Genomic DNA, 21,574 nt, shown 5'->3' with positions numbered 1-21,574 from the left:
TTTCCCTGAAACCAAGGCTTCCAAACCATGCAGCCTTGAAGAGTCCAGTGGGAGATTTGCCCTGATAGGCAAACATTGCAGCTGAGTTGGACATTCTAGCATGGCCTTGCCACTTGCTTGTTTTTTTTACTCTTAAGAGCCAGTGAAAGGACGTTCAAGCCACGTCATCACTCCGATTCTCAAGGTGTGTGTGTGTGAGATGATTCCATTGGTCCTCCAAGGACAGGGTCAAAAAGTAGATAAAGAAGTATCAAATGTCTATCTCTGTCTTGCTATACTCATATTTACCTTGACATACAACCTTTACTGATGAGAAATCTACACCATATATATATATATATATACACCAACCAGCCATAACATTAAAACCACTGACAGGTGACGTGAATAACATAGATCTCGTTGCATCTCGAAGTTGATGTGTTTGAAGCAGGAAAAACGGCCAAGCGTAACGATCTGAGCGACTTTGACAAGGGCCAAATTGTGATGGCTAGATGATTTGGTCAGAGCATGTCCTAAATGGCAGGTCTTGTGGTGGGGGGTTCCTGGTAGGCAGTGGTTAGTACATACCAAAAGTGGTCCAAGGAAGGAGAACTGGTGAACCGGTGATGGGGTCATTCATGAGACTGGTCGGATCCCATAGAAGAGCTACAGAAAGCACCTACAATGGGTAACAGAACTGGACCAGGGAGTGCAATGGAAGAAGGTGGCCTGGTCTGATGAATCACGTTTCTGTTCATGTGGACGGCCGGGTGCGTGTGCGTCGCTTCCCACTGTGAAGAAGGCGAGCCGATGAAGGCAGTGTGATGCTCTGGGCAATGTTCTGCTGGGAATCCTTGGGTCCTGGCATTCATGTGAATGTTACTTTGACACGTACCACCTACCTAAACATTACCACAGACCAAGTGCACATCTTCATGGCAACGGTATTCCCTAACGGCAGCAGGATAATCCGTCCTGCCACATGGCAAAAATAATTCAGGAACGGTTTGAGGAACATGACAAAGAGTTCAAGGTGTTGACTCAGCCTCGAAATTCCCCAGATCTCAGTCTGATCAAGCATCTGTGGAATGTGCTGGACAAACAAGTCTGATCCGCGGCCCCACCTCTCAACTTCCAGGACTTAAAGGATCTGCTGCTAACGTCTTTGTGCCAGATACCACAGCACACCTTCAAAGGTCTTGTGGAGTCCACGCCTCGACGGATCAGAGCTGATTTGCAGCATTACGGGGACACGTTTATTATTATTATTTTTTAAATTAATTATTAATTAATTTAATTACTAATTAAAATCTGAAGCCTTCAGACATGGTGTTCTATGCATTCGGTCATATTTTCTGGGACAAAACCCGCAGTAAAGACTGCTAGGAGTTTAGTCGTTCTAATGCAACGCAAGCTAATCAAATAAATGCAAATATACACTCGAATACCGTCCGAACGGCTGAGACGACATCTTGCCGAAGGTGTTCACGTACACCCAAGTGTCACGCGTCCTGCCTGCTGGATATCTTGTCGTCGCTAATGTATACACACATTAATAGCAGGTATAACCTCTGCACACTAACTCTGTCGTGAGCAGATTGTGATGTAATCTGCATTACAGATGAGTCCTGGGCCCGGGAGCAGGGAGGACTTCGGCGGAGCTGTTGTTTTGTAATGTCCTCCACATGGCACCCAGATTGTGTTTGATTCGGGGAACACGGAGCAAAGCGGGGTCATGAATCAAGGTCCCTGGAGTCAAACTGTCGCGAGTGCGCATAATGGTACAGAGTGAGGGGTGTGTGTTGGGAGGGGATATGTGCGAGTGTGTGTCGGTTTCAGAGGGTGGGAGCTGAGACATCTGGAGCATAGTGTGTGGAAAGAGAAGGAGAAAAATAAAACACGGTGTGACTTGCGTGTACAGTTTTGCAAGTGGCGTAATACAGAATGTTTGATACTTCTGCAGTATATAGTTCATGCAGCGTATTCGCTGGCCCGTCACAAGGTTAGAGAGGATGGAGCAGATTAACGGCGGGCCGAGGATAGAGCCGAGGGGCACACCACGGGGGAGCGACGCATCCAGCCAGCACTGATGGCCACCATTTTGGCGCGATCTATTTGGGTGGAAAACGGGGATGCGGGAGGACTTGAGACAAGGCCATTGGCACTCTCGCCCTGCCAAGTGTGCACCAATCTCCTTGGCACGGACGTGCACCATCCAAGGAGGTTCTGGGGGGAGGGTGGGGAGGTCTTTTTTTTGAGCATGTTGAATGTGACAAGCTGTTCCTTTGCATCTCAATATCAGGATGGAGAGAGGAGCAGGTGGAAAGGGAGCGCAAGAGGAGGGAGGGAAGGATGGAGGAAGGGCCTGATAGATACTGAGAGAAAGGAAGGACAAAGAGCCTTCAAGAAAGAAGTCAAGAAAGAGTCAAGGAAGGAGGGAGAAAAGACGCAGCATGTGTGCGTGTGTGTGTGTGTGTGTGTGTGTGTGTGTGTGTGTGTGTGTTTCCTCCCAGACCCGTGTCAGGACAGCAGTCTTTACCAGTGATTGAGGCCACTTTAGATCAATTCAGATTAAAGCAAAGACCAGATCGTTCAGTGTCAGCCTGAGGGAAAGGGTCTGGGATGGCTTCTGAACTCATCGCGCACACACACACACACACACACTCACGCATGGACGCACACACACACAAACGCAGATGGAAACCACTCCAGCTAGTCAAACTTTGACTCTTACAAGGTCACGTCTAGATCCGGGGCTAAAGGGCCAGGTTTCACCGGCAGGTAGAAAGAAGTGTTTGCGCAATTAAAAGAACAAGTTGCAAATCGGTTGTGGGGGACGCTGAAACCCGAGGCCGGGATCCGACACAGTTTTTTCACCTAAAGTGCACAAAAACATGCAAAAGTGACAGTCAGCGGCTACACGTCTGAATCAGATCCTTTTGTCTTTGCTAAATGGCTTATCTGGTCCGTCGTGTCGAGGGCAATATGAGAAGAAGCAGACGACCTCATTCAAACCCAATCCAACCCCACCTGCCCCGAGCCACAGGGGAGAACTGCACTCTGGCACTAAGTGCTTCTGTCTGGCATGGACAAGACGACCTGGAGTGTGTTAGGCAAGACATTCCAGCCTGCAGGGAGACCGGCAGTCATACACGTACGGTTCCGCCATGGAAAAAGCGCTGAAACAGGTTCCCGTTGTTTTGTCTTCTAAGTCTTAATAAATGTGATGATGTACCTATTACTAGATCAGCATCTCTCACATACACACACACACACACACAAAGCCATTTTACATCATAAGCTTTTTTTTTTTTTTTTTTAGCCGAACAGATTTCTATTTTCGCTCCGTACGTGACTCACGTCTTCCGAAAGATATTAATACGCATAAAAAAATAAAAAGTGTTCTCATTTATCGAAGAAAGAAAAAAAAATCTGCGTGGAGATTTACCATTCATGGAAGGAGTCTCCAGTGTCAGCGCTTAACGGCTTCCATACACGACGTACGCGACGACGTGTTTGAACGTATCCGTACGTAAAAATAAACGGATAAAAAGTACAACCCGTCGTTCTTTGACGAATAAGACGGAACCGTCTGCAAATCGCCGGGGTAGAAGTGGAATTAAACACTTGGGGTTTCATTCGAGCTAGAGGGAAACGGTCCACTTTTGTTATTGATACCCAGAATATTAAAAATAATAATAATAATAATAATGAAAAAATTAAATCAGAGATTTAAGAGTTTTCTCGAGTCAGAAGTGGATTAGACAGAAAGCCGGCTCTCGAAAACAGCGTGCGTTCTTATTTACCGACTGGCAGAGTCGACGAACACGAGAGCGAACAGTCAGAGAGGGAGCGACAGAGAGAGAGAGAGAGAGAGAGAGAGAGTAATTAATGAAGATGCTTTAATTGCTGATTGTGCTCGCTGTGCCATGAGGGGAAAAATATGTCATTAAAACTTCCTAATGGGCTCAAGAGAGGAACGGACGGAAGAAAAGCATTTGAAGAGGATGAAAGGAACGTAAACAGCAGAAGAAAATGATGGGCGCAGAAGAGAGAGAGAGAGAGAGAGAGAGAGAGAGAGAGAGAGAGAGAGAGCGAGGGAAGTAGCAAACAATAATTACAAAAGGCTTCTCAAGGGAGCGAAGAAAGAAATCAGTGACAGAGCTGATTACCGTCAAACGAGAGAAAAGAGACAGATGGGGGGGGGGGGGGGGGGGGGGAGAGAAGAAACAGGACACACTTACATACGCTAAAGAGACTCGCAAGGTGGAGCTGGACGAAAAAAAACCTGCCTCGTGTGTGTGTGTGTGTGTGTGTGTGTGTGTGCGATGCTGAATCAGCACAGGCTCGTGTTTCGAATGGTGATCTAGCCAGGTAGGGAGATTGGGTATCTTGGGGACATGTAAGTTCACAACCAGCACAATTTCTGCCTCTACATCATATCACACACACACACACACACACACACACACACACACATAGGCACACACAGAGTACGGTCAGGTGGGTTAGTTTGTAAAGATTTGCATGGCTTGGCATAATTTCCTTGTGCAAAGTTTTGATCAGCTATTAGATCCATCAGACACCTGCTGAGAAAATCCTTAATATGCAAAACATTCCCGTCTACCTCCCGCCAACACACACACAAACAGCCTTGCGTGCGCACGCACACACACGCAGGCCAGGCAAAACTTCACAAACAACAGTAGACTTATTCACCCATCTCCTCTCCATAGGCAAATCTCTCATTTATATATGGAAATCATCTCGAGCATGAAACCTTAAGTTCCTGCAGCCTGAGAAGAGTGTCTCTGTGTGCGTGTGTGCGTGTGTGCGTGTGCGTGTGTGTGTGTGTGTGTGGGCGTCGGGTATGGAGAAGAAACAACCTCTCCTTTCTTTCAATAGGAAAACGGTCAGTAGGAGAAGAAAGGTAGTGAGATTGGAGAGATAAAGGGAAACCAAAAAAGGAGCAGGAGAGGAAAGAAACGTGGATGAAAGGAGCATGAGTGTGTGTGTGTGTGGGGGGGGGTTAGATCATTATAGATCATTATATCGTTTACGAACACTGATAGCAGTCAGAAAGCCTACGTGAGACGAGATAAGTGTGCTGCTACACTGTGTACTCAGTTCAGCTCCTGCATTTCAGGTGGAAACAGGAAGTGGGTTTGATCTCACAAGAAATATAGAACAGAGTACAAGGGGGGGGGGGGGGGGGGGTGTTTTGTTTTTCTCCCCCTTTCCTGTTCTTTACACTTTGGAATAATAGCAACATGTAAAGATACATACTTATACTTATATGTATATACGATCTGCTTCAATGTTATTAAGGGTCAAAACTTTCAAAAATAAAATCACATAATAGTCAGATATAACTGTATAAATCCAGGGTAATCCTCGATATAATCGCGAAAGAGACTTCCTGACGTTCCCGGAGCTCCTGTACGTCCCTTTTAGCCAGACTGATTCATTAAAACATTAGCTCACAGCCCAGAAAAGCACTCTCAGTAGACTGTATGCTAGCTTGCAGCTAGCTCGCTAGCTAGCTAAGCTCTTCAAACGAGAGGTAAGTCTTTACGCGTGTAGCGTTTACATGAAAAAAAAAGAATGCTGTGACTCATTTAAAACAGACTTTTTTGGCGATTTAATGCTCACAGATTACTAGCGTGCTAAGTGTAACCGGTGTTTAGGTTTAAGAGTTAAACATACTGTAAGCTAGCAATGAATACCATCTACTCAGAGAGATTGTTTCGGGTTAAACTGCAACTAATACGGTTCAATGTTTACTTATCCTTCTCGAATCATTGGTTTTTTTTTTTACGTGCTGAAATCTGGAACATTGTTTACACTCTTACAGTCGTGGAAAATGGTGCGTTTTAAGTCATTACAACATTAGCTGCAGCCCAGAAAAGAACTCTCGGTAGCTAGTTTGCAGCTAGCTAGCTAGCTAGCTAAGCTCTTCAAACAAGAGGTAAGCCATTACCTCTTCTTCTTCTTGATTAGACATATAGCACATACATAAAATAAAAACGAAAAGCTTGAAGCTGTCAATCATTTAAATTCGAGGGTTAGCGATTTCTGCTCACAGATAACTAGCGTGCTAAGTGTAAGTGGTGTTTAGCCGAGTTTAACTTTAGCTAGCAATGCATACAAACTATTCAGACAGCTCGTCTCGGGTGAAACGGTTAACCGCAGCTAATACGGTTCGACGTTTAGTGCTTATACGAGTTTTATGTAGCTGGAATGTGGAACTAAACTTCGCGGCACTCTCGCGGTTGTGGAAAACGGTTCATCTTGGATTAACCGACTAACGCTAGCACTCAACAAGCTAGCTCGCTCGGGCTTAAACGGTTCGCCGCGGCTAGATCGAATTAATGAGGCGTAGTTTTACAGATCGTCTGACTAACGTTTCATGGTCAAATCTATAAATGATCGATAAGTGTCACAGAGTGTATAAAGTCTTTGCCGTCGCTGTCTATCGTACACACGGGGGGTCTTAGCGAATTAGCGAGTATTTGCTAAATGTATTCAATTTATTCTGTATTCAATATATTTTTTTTTGCACATGATCTCATTTCTCACATCCTGGACTCGCCTTCCTTTTCCCCACCTACACATTTTCCCTGCAGCTCTCATCTCTGTCTACCTCTCTCTTTCTCTTTCTCTCGGTGACCCTATCTCTCTTTCTCACTCTCACTTTACTTCCTTTCAACTGCCCATTTTCCTTGCCAGTATCTCTCTCTCTCTGTTTCTCTGTTTCTGTTTCTCGCTGCCATCAGTCCCTCCCTCCCTCTCCCCCACGTCTCTCTCTTTTTTGTCCTGCCATCTCTCTCTCTCTCTCTCTCTCTCTCTCTCTCTCGCTCTCTCTCTGAAGCAGCGGGACTCATAACCTTGCTCTACTCCAGTGTGAGGTGTTTTCTGACGAAGTGCTTTGCCAGCAGACCTGGTCCTTCCAGGGGACTGCACTAACCTTCCGGACACACAGGACACTCTCTGTCTTTCGCGTTCTCTCGCTCGTTCGCTCTCACTCTCTCTCCCTCTAATCGCTATGGCACATTAAAATCGCAGGCATTCATTCTTACAGTGTCCAAATGATTCCAGCTAGGCACATGCCCAGCACATTTGTGCACATCTTTTCATTGTGTGTGTGTGTGTGTGTGTGTGTGTGTGTGTGTGTGTGTGTGTGTGTGTGTGTACCTCAAAGTCATTGGCCTTGTTGTAGTGCATGTTGAGAGCTCTGAAGAGCTCAGAGTCTCGGCTGACGGCGATCTCTTCAGCCCCCGTCACGCCGTCGTTTATGGCCTGCCTGGCGAACTTCTCCATCTGGATGTAGTAGAACTCCCGAAAATTACTGAACCACTTGATCAGCTGAGACGTGATACACCGGTTAAACTGGGAGACAGGGACAGAGCGAAGAGAGCCCATTAGATACGGACATCTGTGCTACATATAACCTGAAATTAAATAACATTTCAGTGCGATTTTAACGATGTAGTGAAGGATATGAAAACGATTAGCGGCTAAGGCTCACGGATTAATTCGAGTTTTATTGCCGTCATCTGCGTATGCGTATAGAGGGATAAAAATGTAAAAAAAAAAAAAGAAAAAAAAAATCATAGTGTGGGAGCAAAATGTGCAACATGATACAGTAAATGTCGCGGGATCGCAATGGCAGCATGTTATGCCATCGCTACGTCTTGAAACACTGACCAACCCAACGTTCAGCGTATTGTACACTCACAGTCGCAAAGAGCGGTTGATCTCTCTCATCAACGAGGCGTTTCCGCCCATCTGCCACACAATTGGCTGATTACTTGTTTAATTGCATGAATGAGCAGGTACAAAGGTGTTCCTAATAAAGTGATCAATATATAAAGTGCTGTGATTTCTTCTGTTTTTGTGTATATCTCATACTAAATTGTTTAGTATGAGATAAAGTAGTAACCCCCCCCCCCATAGTTACTAATTCCCCAAATCTGTGAAACTGCATTCATAACGGGGTTCAGCTGGACTAGACGCAACCAGGCCTGATGACTGCAAACCCCGTTCAATCAAATCAACGCTTAAATGGAACGTATTCAACAGCATGAAGTCGGTTAAAAGGTCTTACGCGGTAACACGCTGTGTCGAAATTGAAAGAAATTCCAGAAGGTGATTGAAATACATCAATACGTCTGGGAAGGGTTACAAAGCTATTTCAAAGGCTCCGGGACTCCAAAGAACCACAGCGAGAGCCGTTATCTCCAAACGGAAAAGCTCGGCACAGTAGTGAACCTTCCCGGAAGTGTCCGACCTACTAAAATTCCGACAAGAGCACAACGACGATTCATCCAGCAAGTCACAAAAGAGCCAAGGACAACATCAAAGGATCTACAGGAGTCTCTCGGATCAATAAATGTCACTGTTCATGACTCCACTATCAGAAAGACTCTGGGCGAAAATGACATCCATGGAAGAGTGGTGAGGTGAAAACCACCGCTAACCCAGAAGAACGTTAAGACTCGTCTGAATTTTAGCCAAAACACAACTTGATGATCCTCAAACCTTTTAGGAGAACGTTCTGTGGATTGATGAGTCGAAAGTGGAACTCTTTGGTGTTGCGTTACATCTGGCGTAAACCATATCTCACAAAAAGAACATCACACCTACAGTCAAGCATGGTGGAGGTAGTGTGATGGTGTGGGGATGCTTTGCTGCTTCAGGGCCTCGGCAACTGGCAATAATTACGGAAATCTTGAATTCCACTAGAGAATGTCTGTCTGGTCTTCAGTCCGTAAATTGAAACTCAAGCGCGACCGGATTATGCAGCAAGACAACGATCCAAAGCGTAGGAGTAAATCCTAGTGATAGAAGTAAGCGAAAGACTGATCTCCGGTTATCGGAAGCGTTTGTTTGCCGTTATTGCTACTACAGGCGGCGCAACCAGAGTTTAAGTGTAAGGGGGAAGTTAGTTTTTCACATTTGTTGATTGGTGTAATAAAATAAAAACTGTATTGTGTGTTTACTCTAAAACGATTTAATATGAGATATACCCCAGACCCAGCAATCAGGATGGGGCAAATACTTTTTACACAGCACTGTATATATTTTTATGATAATGTATTTGTGTATTTCTTGCCTTATTTTGTTTGATTTAATCGTCCTTTTCCCTCATAATTATGTATGTAAAAAAAAAAAAAAAAAAAAAAGAGCAACCCGGTAGATAGAAAGTGCGAAAGTAAACACGCACGTGTTGTGACCGTATGTTTTGGATGTACCGCAACACTACACTATAGAAATTCCAGCCGTGCTAGCGAGTATTCCTTTGGGGAAAATAGTGTAGGGTTAATTGTTAATCAAATCTTCATAATCACAGATCGTGTGTCAACGCTGAGGAATATCATTAACATCATTTACATGAATAAAAGAAAAGCCCTCACGCTCTCTCTCTCTCTCTGTGTGTGTCTCTCTACATGAGTCGAGGAGGCAATCTGGACAGGGCGTGTGGGGGGGGGTAAGGGGGTTGAGAGGGGGTGAGTTATGGGCAGCCCTCAGCTGCAAGAGGCTCGGATGGATAATTGAGCAGAAAACTGATAAAGTCAACATAAAAAAGAGCATATCGGACCCACGGGGAGTTCAAACATCAGCTTAAATCCATTCACCAATCAGCGGCCTGCGTTCATCTACCGTTCCCCCCGCGGGCATGATCCCTGCCAAATTCAATACAACCTTAAACCGTTTAAGAGAGCAATGGGTTACAGTTCATCAGGGCAATGAACCCACAGAGGAGGGAGAGCAGGAGGAGGAAGAGGGGGGTCTGTGGGGTGGAAACAGAGATAGAGATAGATAGATAGATAGATAGAAAGACATAGAAAGAAATCTCTTCTCGCAAACAACAGCTGATAAGAGCTAAACGGGCCCCTTGTACCCCTTTAATTACCCCTCCCACCTTAAAAAAAAAAAAAAAAAAAAAAAAAAGGCCCCCACTCTCCTCCTCATCCTCCCCCATTTTCTCCTTCATCTCTCTTCTTCTTTCAGAAGAAAAAAAAAAAAAAAAAAGATGACAAAACGATGGGCAAGCAGCCCTCTGGGGAGGGGAAGCAGCTTTTACATGGAGATTAGACAGTACTATTGTTCAGAGAAAAGACAGGAACGGAATCGAGATGGAGTGAAAGAGAGGACGGAGGACGCTAGTCACCGAGGGATGGACGATGGACGGAGAGGAGGCATGGAGAGAGAGAGAGAGAGAGAGAGAGAGAGAGAGAGAGAGGGGAAAAAAGGGAACCACGCGCACAATCTAGCACACAAAAGAAACGCAGACGCTGTTTGCTGGCATTCAGAATGCTAGCAGTACTGACATGAGTACAGAGTCAGGCTCTAACACACACACACACTCTCTCTCTCATACACTCACAGAGAGAGAGAGAGAGAGAGAGAGAGAGAGAGAGAGAGAGAGAGAGAGAGAGAGAGAAGCAAAAACTAGTCTAAACTAATTCTGAAATGAAAAAGTTAGATGCTAGCTTTTACAAACTAGCTCAGTCAGTTCTAGCATAAAAGATGAGCTAGTTTAGCTAGTCTCTCAGTGTAGCTGAACTGGTTAGCCGTTTCTGAACTGAAATCTACCTGAACCCGTGCTCGTTGTGTCATTTATTTACTGTATAATTGTTCATTATTGTTTCCAGATGTTTTCAGACCTACTGTCTGCTTCAATGACTGAAAAAAACAAAAAAAAACATGGCTGTTAAAAAAAAAAAAAAAAAAAAGGCTCAAAAACAGACAAGTGAGTGACCATCATGAAGAGGTCTGTCCGATCTGGCCTAGCCCTTTCGACCTGAGCATGTGGTTTGACAGACGGGTGTGTGTGTGTGTGTGTGTGTGTGTGTGTGTGTGTGTGTGTGTGTGTCTTTATGATGAGCTCTAAATCATTGACAATGACCTCATCACTCACAACAAAGACCTTTCCTGTCACACCACCGGAGAGCGAAAGAGTGTGAGAGTGAGAGAGAGAAAGACGGAGAACAAGTGCGTGTGTGAGTGTGTGTGTGAGTGTGTGTGTGTGTGGGCATTGTTATTACTGTACAGTCCAGCTCTCTGAAGTCATCTGTGTACTTTACTTTTACCTCAATATCTGTAATATCAAGCATTAAATCATACACACACACACACACACACACACACACACACACACACACACACACACTTCCTTCTGGAGAACTAAAGAAGGAAAAAAAACATCCCTCTTCACGCTGCCATCAGCAGAAAAACAATAGAAGCCTGAGTTTAGGAATCGTCACAAGACCACCGTGTAAAAGTATTTATACTGTATTTTTTTTATTAGAGGTGAGAAACTTTTGGCACCCTTCAATTCAAAGGTTCTCGATTCTATACGTCGCCGCTTGTTTGTTTGTTTGTTTTTAACGCATGCTCTACCTAGACTCCATTTTAGGATGAGACTTGCATTTGACCTTGCGAACTTAATTCCTCCTTTCTGAATTACTTGGAACCGTCATCACTTCCTTGAGGGATCTCCGGTGAGCAGGAAAAGCACAAGACCATTTCCAGGATGAAAACAGTGCGCACTGTGATTCCACCCACATATTTTCCACATATTTAATTTCCTGAATTTGCTTTATCATGGTAAGACAGCGTTTACACGTTGCATGCACAATTCATACAATCCACAAGGTGCCCACAGAGTCGAGCAAATCGGAGTTGAACATCGGCAAGCTAGCTAGCTAGCTAGCTAGCTTACTTACCGTACGTACAGTACTCATAGCACACTCGCTAGCCAGATCTGAAAAGCTACAGCTGCCAAAACTTCTTTTCCATTAAGTTTAGTTCCATTTTTACTTGACTGAACGGATCGATAAACGTTTTCTAATCGAGTCGTGATATTTTCTTCAAAAGAACTCTTCTACGACTTAGCATAAGTAGCGATAACGACTTAGCATAAGTAGCGAAAATTTTTTTAAAGTTTCTCTAAAATCTTGACTAGCTCGGCATATTTTACAGCAGGAATTTCATCACCCAGTTCTGATTCGATTCCGTCCAAAAATCTTAATTTGTTTTGTTTTGTTTTAAATGATGACTTGCTTAATATTGTATTTTAACTGTTTTATTTCTTACAACAACAACAACAAAAAAAAACAAACAAAAACAACAACTTATTGACGAGTTGTACGAATTCGGCTGAACGAATTGTACTTTGGAAGTACAACACGGTTACACTGTTAAATTATAGACAGAAAGCAAATTATTCATTTAAAAAATAATAATAATAATAATAATAATAATAAAAATGAAGTAATCGTCGTGTCATTAGCATGGAAGATAGTTAACCCCCGTCGCTATTTCTAACAAAGTCGCTCATGTGGTTAACGTGGCTCGTTAGCGTACAAAAGACGAGCGATTCCTCACGACGCGAAGCCGACGCCCGTGTACTTCCTGATTCCTCATAACCAAGTCTATCCGCGCAGGTCGAAAGTCAACGGGTCTCTAACCGCTCCAATTAGCAGGCTCTCGACAAGTGTCCGTTCGGCCCCGGGGTCATCTTATTACTGACCTCAGAGCAACTTCGCTCGCCGACCGATCCGTGACCGACGAAAACGCGAGCACCCCGTTCCCACCGTTCTTATCCTCCGGATAATCAGAGCCTATTAAGACAGTGGGTAGTCTTTAACATGCAACACGGCCTGCATTGATATTCATGAGATATGGAAATATAATGAATGACTAATGAATAACCATTATAAGGACAGTGGCGGATCCCCATGAGAATGGAAGTCGGGGTGGGGGGGTGGAGAGTAAAAAAAGATAAAAATCCATGCCATCTATTGTTCCGCGATGCCGTCGCGAACAAAGCCACGCAGAGAGAATGCTGCCAACAATTTGACCTTGTTTCGGTGTTATGTTAATCTAGTTCAATTAAGCGCAACCTTAATGCTAGCGAGGATTATGGAAAACCGGTCTGTGGGGTTCGGATGCACTCAGAGGGCCATTATCCTACCTTATGTCATAATTTGATGATTTAATTTGAAGAAATGATTCGTTTGTGTTCTATAGGAGCGCGTTGCCGGAGCTGAGGATTCTACAGCACTTAAAATTCACTGGCGGGGAGTGAGATTATTCGTGAACGATGTGCAGAACGCACGCGGCGTCAGGTCAATACTGTGTGCGAGTCGAAAAAAAAAAAAAGAGAGAGAGAAAAGAATCAACTTTGGGAAAGGTTTTTGTTTATCTGTATATATGTACGAGAATCAGATTCCCCTTTGAGATGGGAGTTTTGATAAAGCGGAGGTCGCCGAATGCGTCCACGCCGAGCATTTGTGGGAAATAGGGAAACGGTTTGTTTACGCGGAATGGCCAGAGGCACCGAGGTGAAAGACGTGCAGCTGATAAGAGCTTAGAATTGTGACTCAGGGACACACTTTAACTAACCCGTTCCACCGATCAGGGAGCCGTTACTATCCCGTCCACGTGACGTTTACGAATATGTACGTGAAGTAAAGGTTAAAGAATAAATAACACAATCGAAATTGGCCAGCCCACTTTCTAAAAAAAAAAACAATTATAATTTTTTTTTTTTTAAATTTCAATCATATTATTTTCGCATTAATATGTGAAATCCATTGACATCGCACGCTTGAGACGTCCTTTTCTACGAGGCATCCATCGTATCTTATGTGCTTAGGTACATACATAGTTTATTCGGCCATATTACCTGGACACACACACCCCTATGAAATAGTTGGAACGTTCCACGAGTCACGTGTTCAATTTCCCGCGGGTCATGAGAACAAGAAAAAAACGTGTTCTGGTTCGTTTTCCTTGATTATTTTTTTTCCCCTCCGATATTGACCGACCCAGACTAAACTCGCTTTGAATGTACGACCCTGTTACGCCCAAATTCCAGACGAAGTTAATAATTAACGATTACCATCACAGAACGTCCCTCGTGACGTTAGCACGCACGGTAGCTGACCACGTTTTTGCGTATTTGCGAAATCTACGCTACAGAAATAAACACCACCCTGTTACTCTTGTGAAAAACGAGACGGTCGAAGTCTTAAACGCTCGTTTTCTTAGCTTTTGGTGTTGAACAACGCTGAAATAAAAACGATTTACGAGGGCAAAAATGGGCGTCGGCGATATGATTGCAGGTTCGGCCGTGGCGCTGTTTGTTGCCTCTGTAGAAGTTACCCATGGGCAAACTGTAAAAAGAGGAAGTCTGTCGGATCATTTGGATAAGATGGCGACACGGTTTGGCGCGCACATGACACATGTGTGTGTGTGTTGAATCGCTTATGAGTCTTAAAACTGCACACTGGTTCACGGGTTTGATTTGATTAAGGTAGATGGTTGTGGCGCTACATATTGGAACTGATTACAGACCTCTCGACGTGATGTGCTTTACAGTGAATAGTCTGCCTGCTAATCTATGCGCTTATCCGCCTCCTTTCCAATCCATCTTACTGTCTAAATACCCAACCGCCCACTCATCTACCTGCCTTGCAGCTGCCCTGGCTCGTACTGGTATGCTTTTTTCCCCCTCCGAATTAATCTCCACTGGCCTTGACCAATAGCAACAGCTGTGGCATTTAACATTTCCCTAACGCCACCAGTGGGCTGCCCAACGTTTGTAAGTGAACTCACCTGGACAAGTGAGGTAAGCCGACACCATGTCGCCCCTTCCCCACCTCCTTTTCCAAAAAAAAACCCCCCCAAAAAAACAACCCAAAACCCATGTAACAACTCAAACATTAAAGGTGCACTCACCTTAACGTCGGAGAAGAACATCTTGAGCATGTTGGAGCTGGGGTACCTGGTGTAGAAGAACATGAGCTTGGCCTTCTTCAGGTGGTTGGGGGAAAGCCCTTCCTGAATGTGCAAATGAGCTGGTTAAGGAAAAGCAGCCGAGCCCCGAGCAGAAAGCAGGCAGGATTTGCTTGCCATTGTCATCATCATTACTCAAGGTGCTGCGCCGTCACGGCCAATATACCACCGCAGAAAAGCCAGTTTTACATGAGAAAGCCATTACGCAGGCAAAGCGAGCAACGTCTTTCCCTAAGCCCTAAGCCTCAGCCAACCTCCTCCTTCAGATGTAAAAGAGTGAGAGATCGTTTGCATGGCACCTACAAATACAGCGGTAAGCACTTCTGAGAAGGCCTCGGGGGCTGACAAAAAGCCTGAAAGATGGACGTTTTTTTTCTTTCTCAGCTTCAGTTCGTGTGTGTCGACGTTTTAGAAAATAATATCGGAACTTTCTCAGAAGCCCGAGCTCTCGTCGTGGCATCGTGACGGCAAATCTGCCACCACCGTTTCATTTCTGCGTGCGGCGATTCGGCCGTGGCGCCCGGGGGCTGGCGAAGACGTCCCTTTGAAGGCGCGCTACGAGTGTAAAATGATACGTTTGTCATGTAAATACGGCTAATCACGAAAACATAAACAAGTCTTATAAAGTGTGCACACATTCAAGGATAATGCGGATTCAGACCAACCACGAGTGGAGTACTTCACATAATTGAGGGAGAGAGAGAGAGAAAAAAAGAGAAAAGAGAGAAAAAGAGAAAGGGGGGGTGGTGGTGGGAGATGGGAGATGAGGGGGGGGGGTGTTTAGTTGGAAAAGCGCATCTTTGTCTTACCCACCCTCTCTCTCTCTCCCTCTCTCAAACACACACACACACACACACACACACACACACACACACACACACGCACTCTCTCTCTCTCACTCTCTCTCCCTTTTTCTCTCACCATCTGGTCTTGCTTTATGAGCACAAAGGCCAGAGAGAATGAAAGAGGGACAAGCTGCTCTTTTCTTTTGCAGCATTACTTCATTCAGCGCCGTGAATGAATGGATCATGACAAACCACAAAAAACTACATTTCAACATGAAAGCTGATGACAAGTTTATCACCGGGAACACAAATAAAAGTTACACATTTTCAGCCTAACACGCAACAATGAAATTAAACACTTTTTTTTTTTCTCCCCCACTTAATTACTCGGCGATAGGAGCCGTGTTTATGGAAGGCTGAACTTTTTTTTTTTTTTTTTTTTTAGTTTATAGTGATATGATTCTCAAGATCTTCTTCTTCTAATAATAATAATAATAATAATAATAATAATAATAATGTGGCACCAGCTGACCACTTAAGCGTGATTTATGGGCTAGGGATGGCGGTTAAATTTAAAAAGACGAGGAACTCTTTTTCATGGAGACGTGACGAGACGAGACCAGATGAGATGAGGTGAGATATGACACAAATGCGTCGGTTATCAGTGTTTTCTCTTTTCGCGTGGGGAGGAAAAGCTGAAAAACTGCTTGGCCAGTCGTCTGGGCGTTTCAGTCCGATCTGCACTTTTTCCACCATGCGTTCTGCATTCATCAATAATCTATTTAAGCTAAGAACGCATTGTAAGTGCGAAGCGGGCACCGAGTGTGACATTCCTGCAGAGGACGTTCTCCTGCCCTAACCTCCGCCACACAACAAAATGGCTGATTATGCGATTTTGCCAGACAAAGAGTCCTCCGCACCCTCCTCCCCGGCCCTGCCTCTTCTGAAACCGGCTCTGGCCCTTTTGTGTGTCTGTCAAACAGACTGGCCGCCAGTAGCCTAGTGGTCACGCTGGGGGAAACTTTCACCTGCCACTGCTCGCGATTTCACAATACGTGCCTCGAATCGAACACTATTCTCAAACATAACATCGCATAACTGTCTTCCATCCAGAACCAGAACCGTAATCCCGTCCTAATTGCTTCCGAACTATTACCCCCGTCTCTAAGTCCGCGCTAACCCCGTTTCCGCCCAAGCGTTCACAGTTTAACCCCATTCCCAGGCTAACCAAACAATCCCCAATCCAACCCCCACCTCTCTCTCTCTCTCTCTCTCTCTCTCTATCTCTCGCTCGTTCTCATATCTTTAGTTAATCTTGAATCTGCGATGCCTTGAGCGCATTTCAAACCCAAATAACGTTTCCATTTCTAGCACTTTCCTCAAGCGTACTTAGATCCTATATTCAGGCCAGTGCGTCTACCGTCTATCCTTCTCTCATATCTCCATCCAGAGCTGATGTACCATCTGTAAAGGAAGCTCCATGTCCTACCTGTGCTTCCTCTGAGTATCAGCTTGATCGGGAAGCGTTTTTTAATCATTTGTTAGTTTTCGCCGCCAGCTCAAGAGTAAGAAGTCAGCAAACTTCAATTAGGCCAATTACTGTACCAATTTAGGGCTACGTTCACTTTTCTTTTGAAGATATGTGACTTTAGCTTTGTGTTTTGTAACTAGAACTAGCATAAGCGCATGTTACTAGCAATTATCAATAGAGATATAAAATCGTGTTCCACTGCGCCGTTTGATTTTTTTTTTTTTTCTTTCTTTCTTTCTTTTCGTTTTCTCTTCACGGCCTAACCATTTCGAGTGATTTTTGAAAATTGCTACATAAAACACACGCAGTAACTGCCGCGTATGGTCATTGCTTTAATTGCTTTCCATCTCTCTTTTCCTTTATTCCTCTCGCTCCGCTTTCTTGATGGGGCGGCTGTGGAGAGCGTAGGGCCCTTGGCTCGGCAGACAAGACGAGGCAGTGTAATGAAAGACAAACATACAGCCGCAAACACCTGTTAATGCCTGCTTCAAAGAAAAGAAAGGAAGGGGTGGGGGGGCGGGAGACAGAAGAAAAAAAAGAGAGAGATTGTTTGGCTGCCAAGCAACAGCTGAGGGCCCTCAGGTTGTTGACCGATCTTTATGAATCCAAAAGGGGGGAAAATGAAAAGGAGGGATAATTGTTCCTCCGTCTTTTTTTTTTTTTTTTGTATAATAGGATATGATGAGGGTTGAGAGAGGTGGGACCTGTCAGTCATAAAAATAAAATAAAAAACAGACAGCAGGTTAGACTTTGAGTCCTCGAATGAACCTCAAAGTTTGACAACAAAAACATCTGTCATGGTTGACGCCAAATTATACCCCGAGGAGCGAAAAATATCTTCAATCTTTTGAGGTAAATTTGGATTTCAGTGGCGATCCGGGTTAAGCACCAGGCTTATTAAATGTATAGTGACCTGAACTGGTAGCCTGAAACACAAAGCACGTTAGCAAGGATCCGTTCCATGTTCAGGAGTTTACCTGAAAGCCTGGTCTGTATCCCCTTATCGTGAGGCTATCTAAACTATGGAAATTTGAGGGAACTAAACTCATTTAAATGTATGTCTTAAGGCATGGGAGGTGACAGAAAAATGAATTTGAGTTGGAAATAGAGAAGCTAGTGTGACTTAAGAAAAGGCCTATAGGAAGACGCTCAGGGAATCAAGGGTGGAGGTCTGGGCTGAGTACCCAAAAGCACACAGTTAAACAGAAGACGGTAAAATGAGCAGCACTTTAAAAATGCTCCGTCTACTAGTTAAAAGCATCTTTCAGCTCTTACATTTAGGGGAAATGAGGCCATTCCAAACAAGTGCGACACGTCAGATTTTTTCAGCATTATAAGCAGAATTTAAGCAAAACGTTTATTTGCTAGGAAAAGGATATTGCACTCCCTGGGTATGGCGAGATGTCAGACATGTCCTGGAGGTCTCCACACTCTGACTTAATGAGCGACAGAGACAGACTCTCAGCTGTGCTCCCTGGGTGGGTTGGCGAGCAGGACCGGGTGTGCCCCATATGGTGGTTGGACGCCATCTTGGTCCGTAAGCTGGTGGTCTCCCGTGAGAGGTCCATGGAATCAGGTGAGCCTCTGTCTTTGCCTGGGTACCCTATCGACGGGGCACCAAGTGGGCCCTGAAAAGGGTACCCCATTAGAGGGAGGGGGAATGGGTGGCGGAAAGATGGTGGGCTGAAGCCCATGTTGGCTGACAGGGAAGAGGGATGGAGGGAGGGATGGTGGTGGCCTCCATGAGCACCCACTGCTGAGGACTGGTGATGATGTTCAGCTGCAGACTTCCGCACCACTAAAGGCAGCGCCTCTGTCTGATCATTGGCACTGGGGAGCGGGACTCCACCAAATGACTCATGTGGGCTGGGGATTATGACATCTCCGAAGCACTGCAAACGCTGATTGGTTGTGTGGAAATTGGGGTTGTCCCCGTTAACGGTAAAACGATCCTGAGGCGCAGGAAGCGGCGGGAATACCTGCGGGAGAGGCCGCGGAGGTTTCGCAAAGACCTTCACTACGGTGTCTACCACCTGAGACATGGCAGAGTTCAGTTCCTGCTTCAGTGTCTCTGCCAGTTGTTTGCCTTCTGCATGCATAGAGGTTGGACCTTTGCCCCTCTGCGAGCCCTCCCTTTTTGGCTTGTCTCCATCCAGAAGGGCCTGTTCTCTTAGCAGGGCCCTTGCTCTGTCCAGAAAGTGTCCCGGATCCAAGTCTGACATCTCGTTATCGGATCGATCAGCAGTGGAATCGTGCATGGGGCGCTCATCGACATCTCCGTCCATGAGCCCGGCATCGGAGCGTGCACTGTCTTCGGAGAGGTTCCCTCCGTCATGGTCTGGATCGTTCCCTTCAGAGTCAGTGCTGTCATAAATCTGAAAAAACTTCTCTTGCAGCTGGCGCAGCTGTTTCTGCATGTCCTCAAGCTGCAGCTTGAGCTGCCTGCGTTCCTCCACCTTTTGCTCCTTGCGCACTGACACCAACTGCTGGAAGCTGTGCTGCTGTTGAGGAAGCTTCTGCTTGCGCTTGTTCTCGCGATAGCCCTCTCGTGGACTGGGTGGCTGCTGGGGACCTTCAGGTTCTCCTTCACCGTCCCGCTCCCGTTCCCTTGAGCTGGAGTTTGATGGCATCATTACATTGGGTGAGTGACTCATTCCGCGGATGATGTTCTCCACACGAGCTCGCTTAGCTCTGAGGTGTTCGTCATTAAGTCGTTCAACGTCAAAGTGACCCAGAGTTGGGCGGCTGAACGGCGAGAGACACTCCTGAGGGCTTTCCTGGGATGAGTTACTGCACGCGTCCTCTTGGGGCACCTCGGATCCTGTGCTGGAGAGAGCACTACTAGGGAACCCCGACTCTATTCCTCCCCCTCCTCCGTTTTTTGCCATGTTGCTCTTTAACAGCTGTGAGATGATGGTAGCGCCGGGAAAAGGCATCATCGCGTCCTCGTACGAGTTGGACCTCTTGAGAAGCTTCCGGAGCACATTGGACTTGGTCTCATTTGAGTCCCCGTGTCCAAGCTGCACCCCTTGACACTCCAGCAGGTCCTGCTCTCCGCTATGATGGGTGTTCATGGCCCCGAAGATGATTGCGGATTTTGATGTGCGGCTGGCAATGAAGTCAGTAGAAGTTGCTGATGTCAGCGTGGAGGTCGAGCCCACGGTTCTCTTCACGCCGATGTCCACTCGTCTTCTTTTGGTCTGTCGGTTTAGGAGGGACTCACTGTCATGGTCCGGCATCCCTGGTGCTACTATTGAGCCATTTCTCAAAGGCCAGGGCTCACACTCTTTTGGTAAATTCCAGTGACCTGCTTAAAGGAAGGGGAACAAAATCACAAAACATGGTCGATCAGTATCCTTTTAATTGTAATAAATGATAACTTGGACAATTTAACATTTTTTAATTGTTTAATTGTCAATGTTTAAATCCACTCTCTAAATATGGGAGTCTGGATTAGAGGTATCACCTGTATAGCGTGTAAAATTGCAATATAATAATTGTAAATATATTGTTCTTTGTTCACAATAATATTAAAAAAAAAACCCACAGCGAATCCAGAATATTATTTTCCCACTGAGTTTATCGTAGACTTGTTTGCTGAATATGATATTTTTATATTTACGACGTCTCCTTCAGTCGAAATTTGAACACGTCTTAAATAAGTCTGCGTAAGATGAAGCTGGTCTGTCGTAAATTATCCTGAACATACGCATTTGCAAACGGGAAATTTGATTAAATTTGGTCAGAACACTGGAGCAGGAAGTATAAGCCGAGAGAAAATGGGTGTACGGTGGTGGGTGGGTGCGGATGGGTGAGGGGGGGTGGGGGTGGGGGGTTAACACCTCAGCTTTGCATACATGAGCAAAGTCCTACATTGTGTACACTGCCCTAGTAACAAAAACAAAGCAACAATTGTCGCTTCGCATGAAAACAACGACGACGACGACGACGACAATAACTAAAATCTGCATAAAATTATGTTAATCGCCTTTCTACTGTCCTCATTTGTCTGGGATTAGATTGGTGAAGGCGTATAAAAAACATATGGAGGAGGGAAAGAAAATCATATAATATCATAAAAGAAAAAATATGGCATTGGTTATCAAGGTTATCATTGTGCTGTTCTTTTATTTAAACAAAGCGCACATATGAGTTTGCATGTGGCCTATTTGACTGATGTATTTTAGGATATATTTTTCATGAATAAAAAAAAAATTATAAGTTTTTAATAAGTTTTTATTTTGTTTTATCTATCCTGTATGCTTATGAGATCTTTAAATGTGTCACTGTGTGTTTATATATATATACACACACATGTATAGGCCTATGTGTGCATGTATATATAATGTGTGTGTGTGTATATATATATATATATATATATATATATATATATATATATATATATATATATATATATATATATATATATATTCCATTAAGAAATAAATAATAAAAAGGTGATGTTCAG

General features: G+C 44.8%; 1 protein-coding gene across 2 annotated transcripts in view; it reads right to left on the bottom strand.

The window, feature by feature from the left end:
• LOC108256151 (prospero homeobox protein 1) overlaps positions 1-21,574 on the bottom strand; it is a 29,941-nt gene that overhangs the window by 5,985 nt on the left and 2,382 nt on the right. The window contains exons 2-4 of one of the 2 annotated variants that reach the window (XM_017452739.3): positions 18,486-20,416; positions 14,734-14,841; positions 7,177-7,371 (exon numbers count right to left, since the gene is read on the bottom strand). In XM_017452739.3, coding sequence (XP_017308228.1) covers positions 7,177-7,371; positions 14,734-14,841; positions 18,486-20,345 — 2,163 coding nt within the window. In that variant the 5' untranslated portion in view covers positions 20,346-20,416. The remainder of the gene's footprint in view (positions 1-7,176; positions 7,372-14,733; positions 14,842-18,485; positions 20,417-21,574) is intronic. The other variant, XM_017452734.3, reaches the window with a different exon arrangement.

Source organism: Ictalurus punctatus, chromosome 2 (genome assembly GCF_001660625.3).
Source record: "Ictalurus punctatus breed USDA103 chromosome 2, Coco_2.0, whole genome shotgun sequence".
NCBI classification, from domain to species: domain Eukaryota; kingdom Metazoa; phylum Chordata; class Actinopteri; order Siluriformes; family Ictaluridae; genus Ictalurus; species Ictalurus punctatus.
The sequence above is the reverse complement of the archived record's forward strand: the minus strand, read 5'-3'. Positions and strand labels throughout refer to the sequence as shown.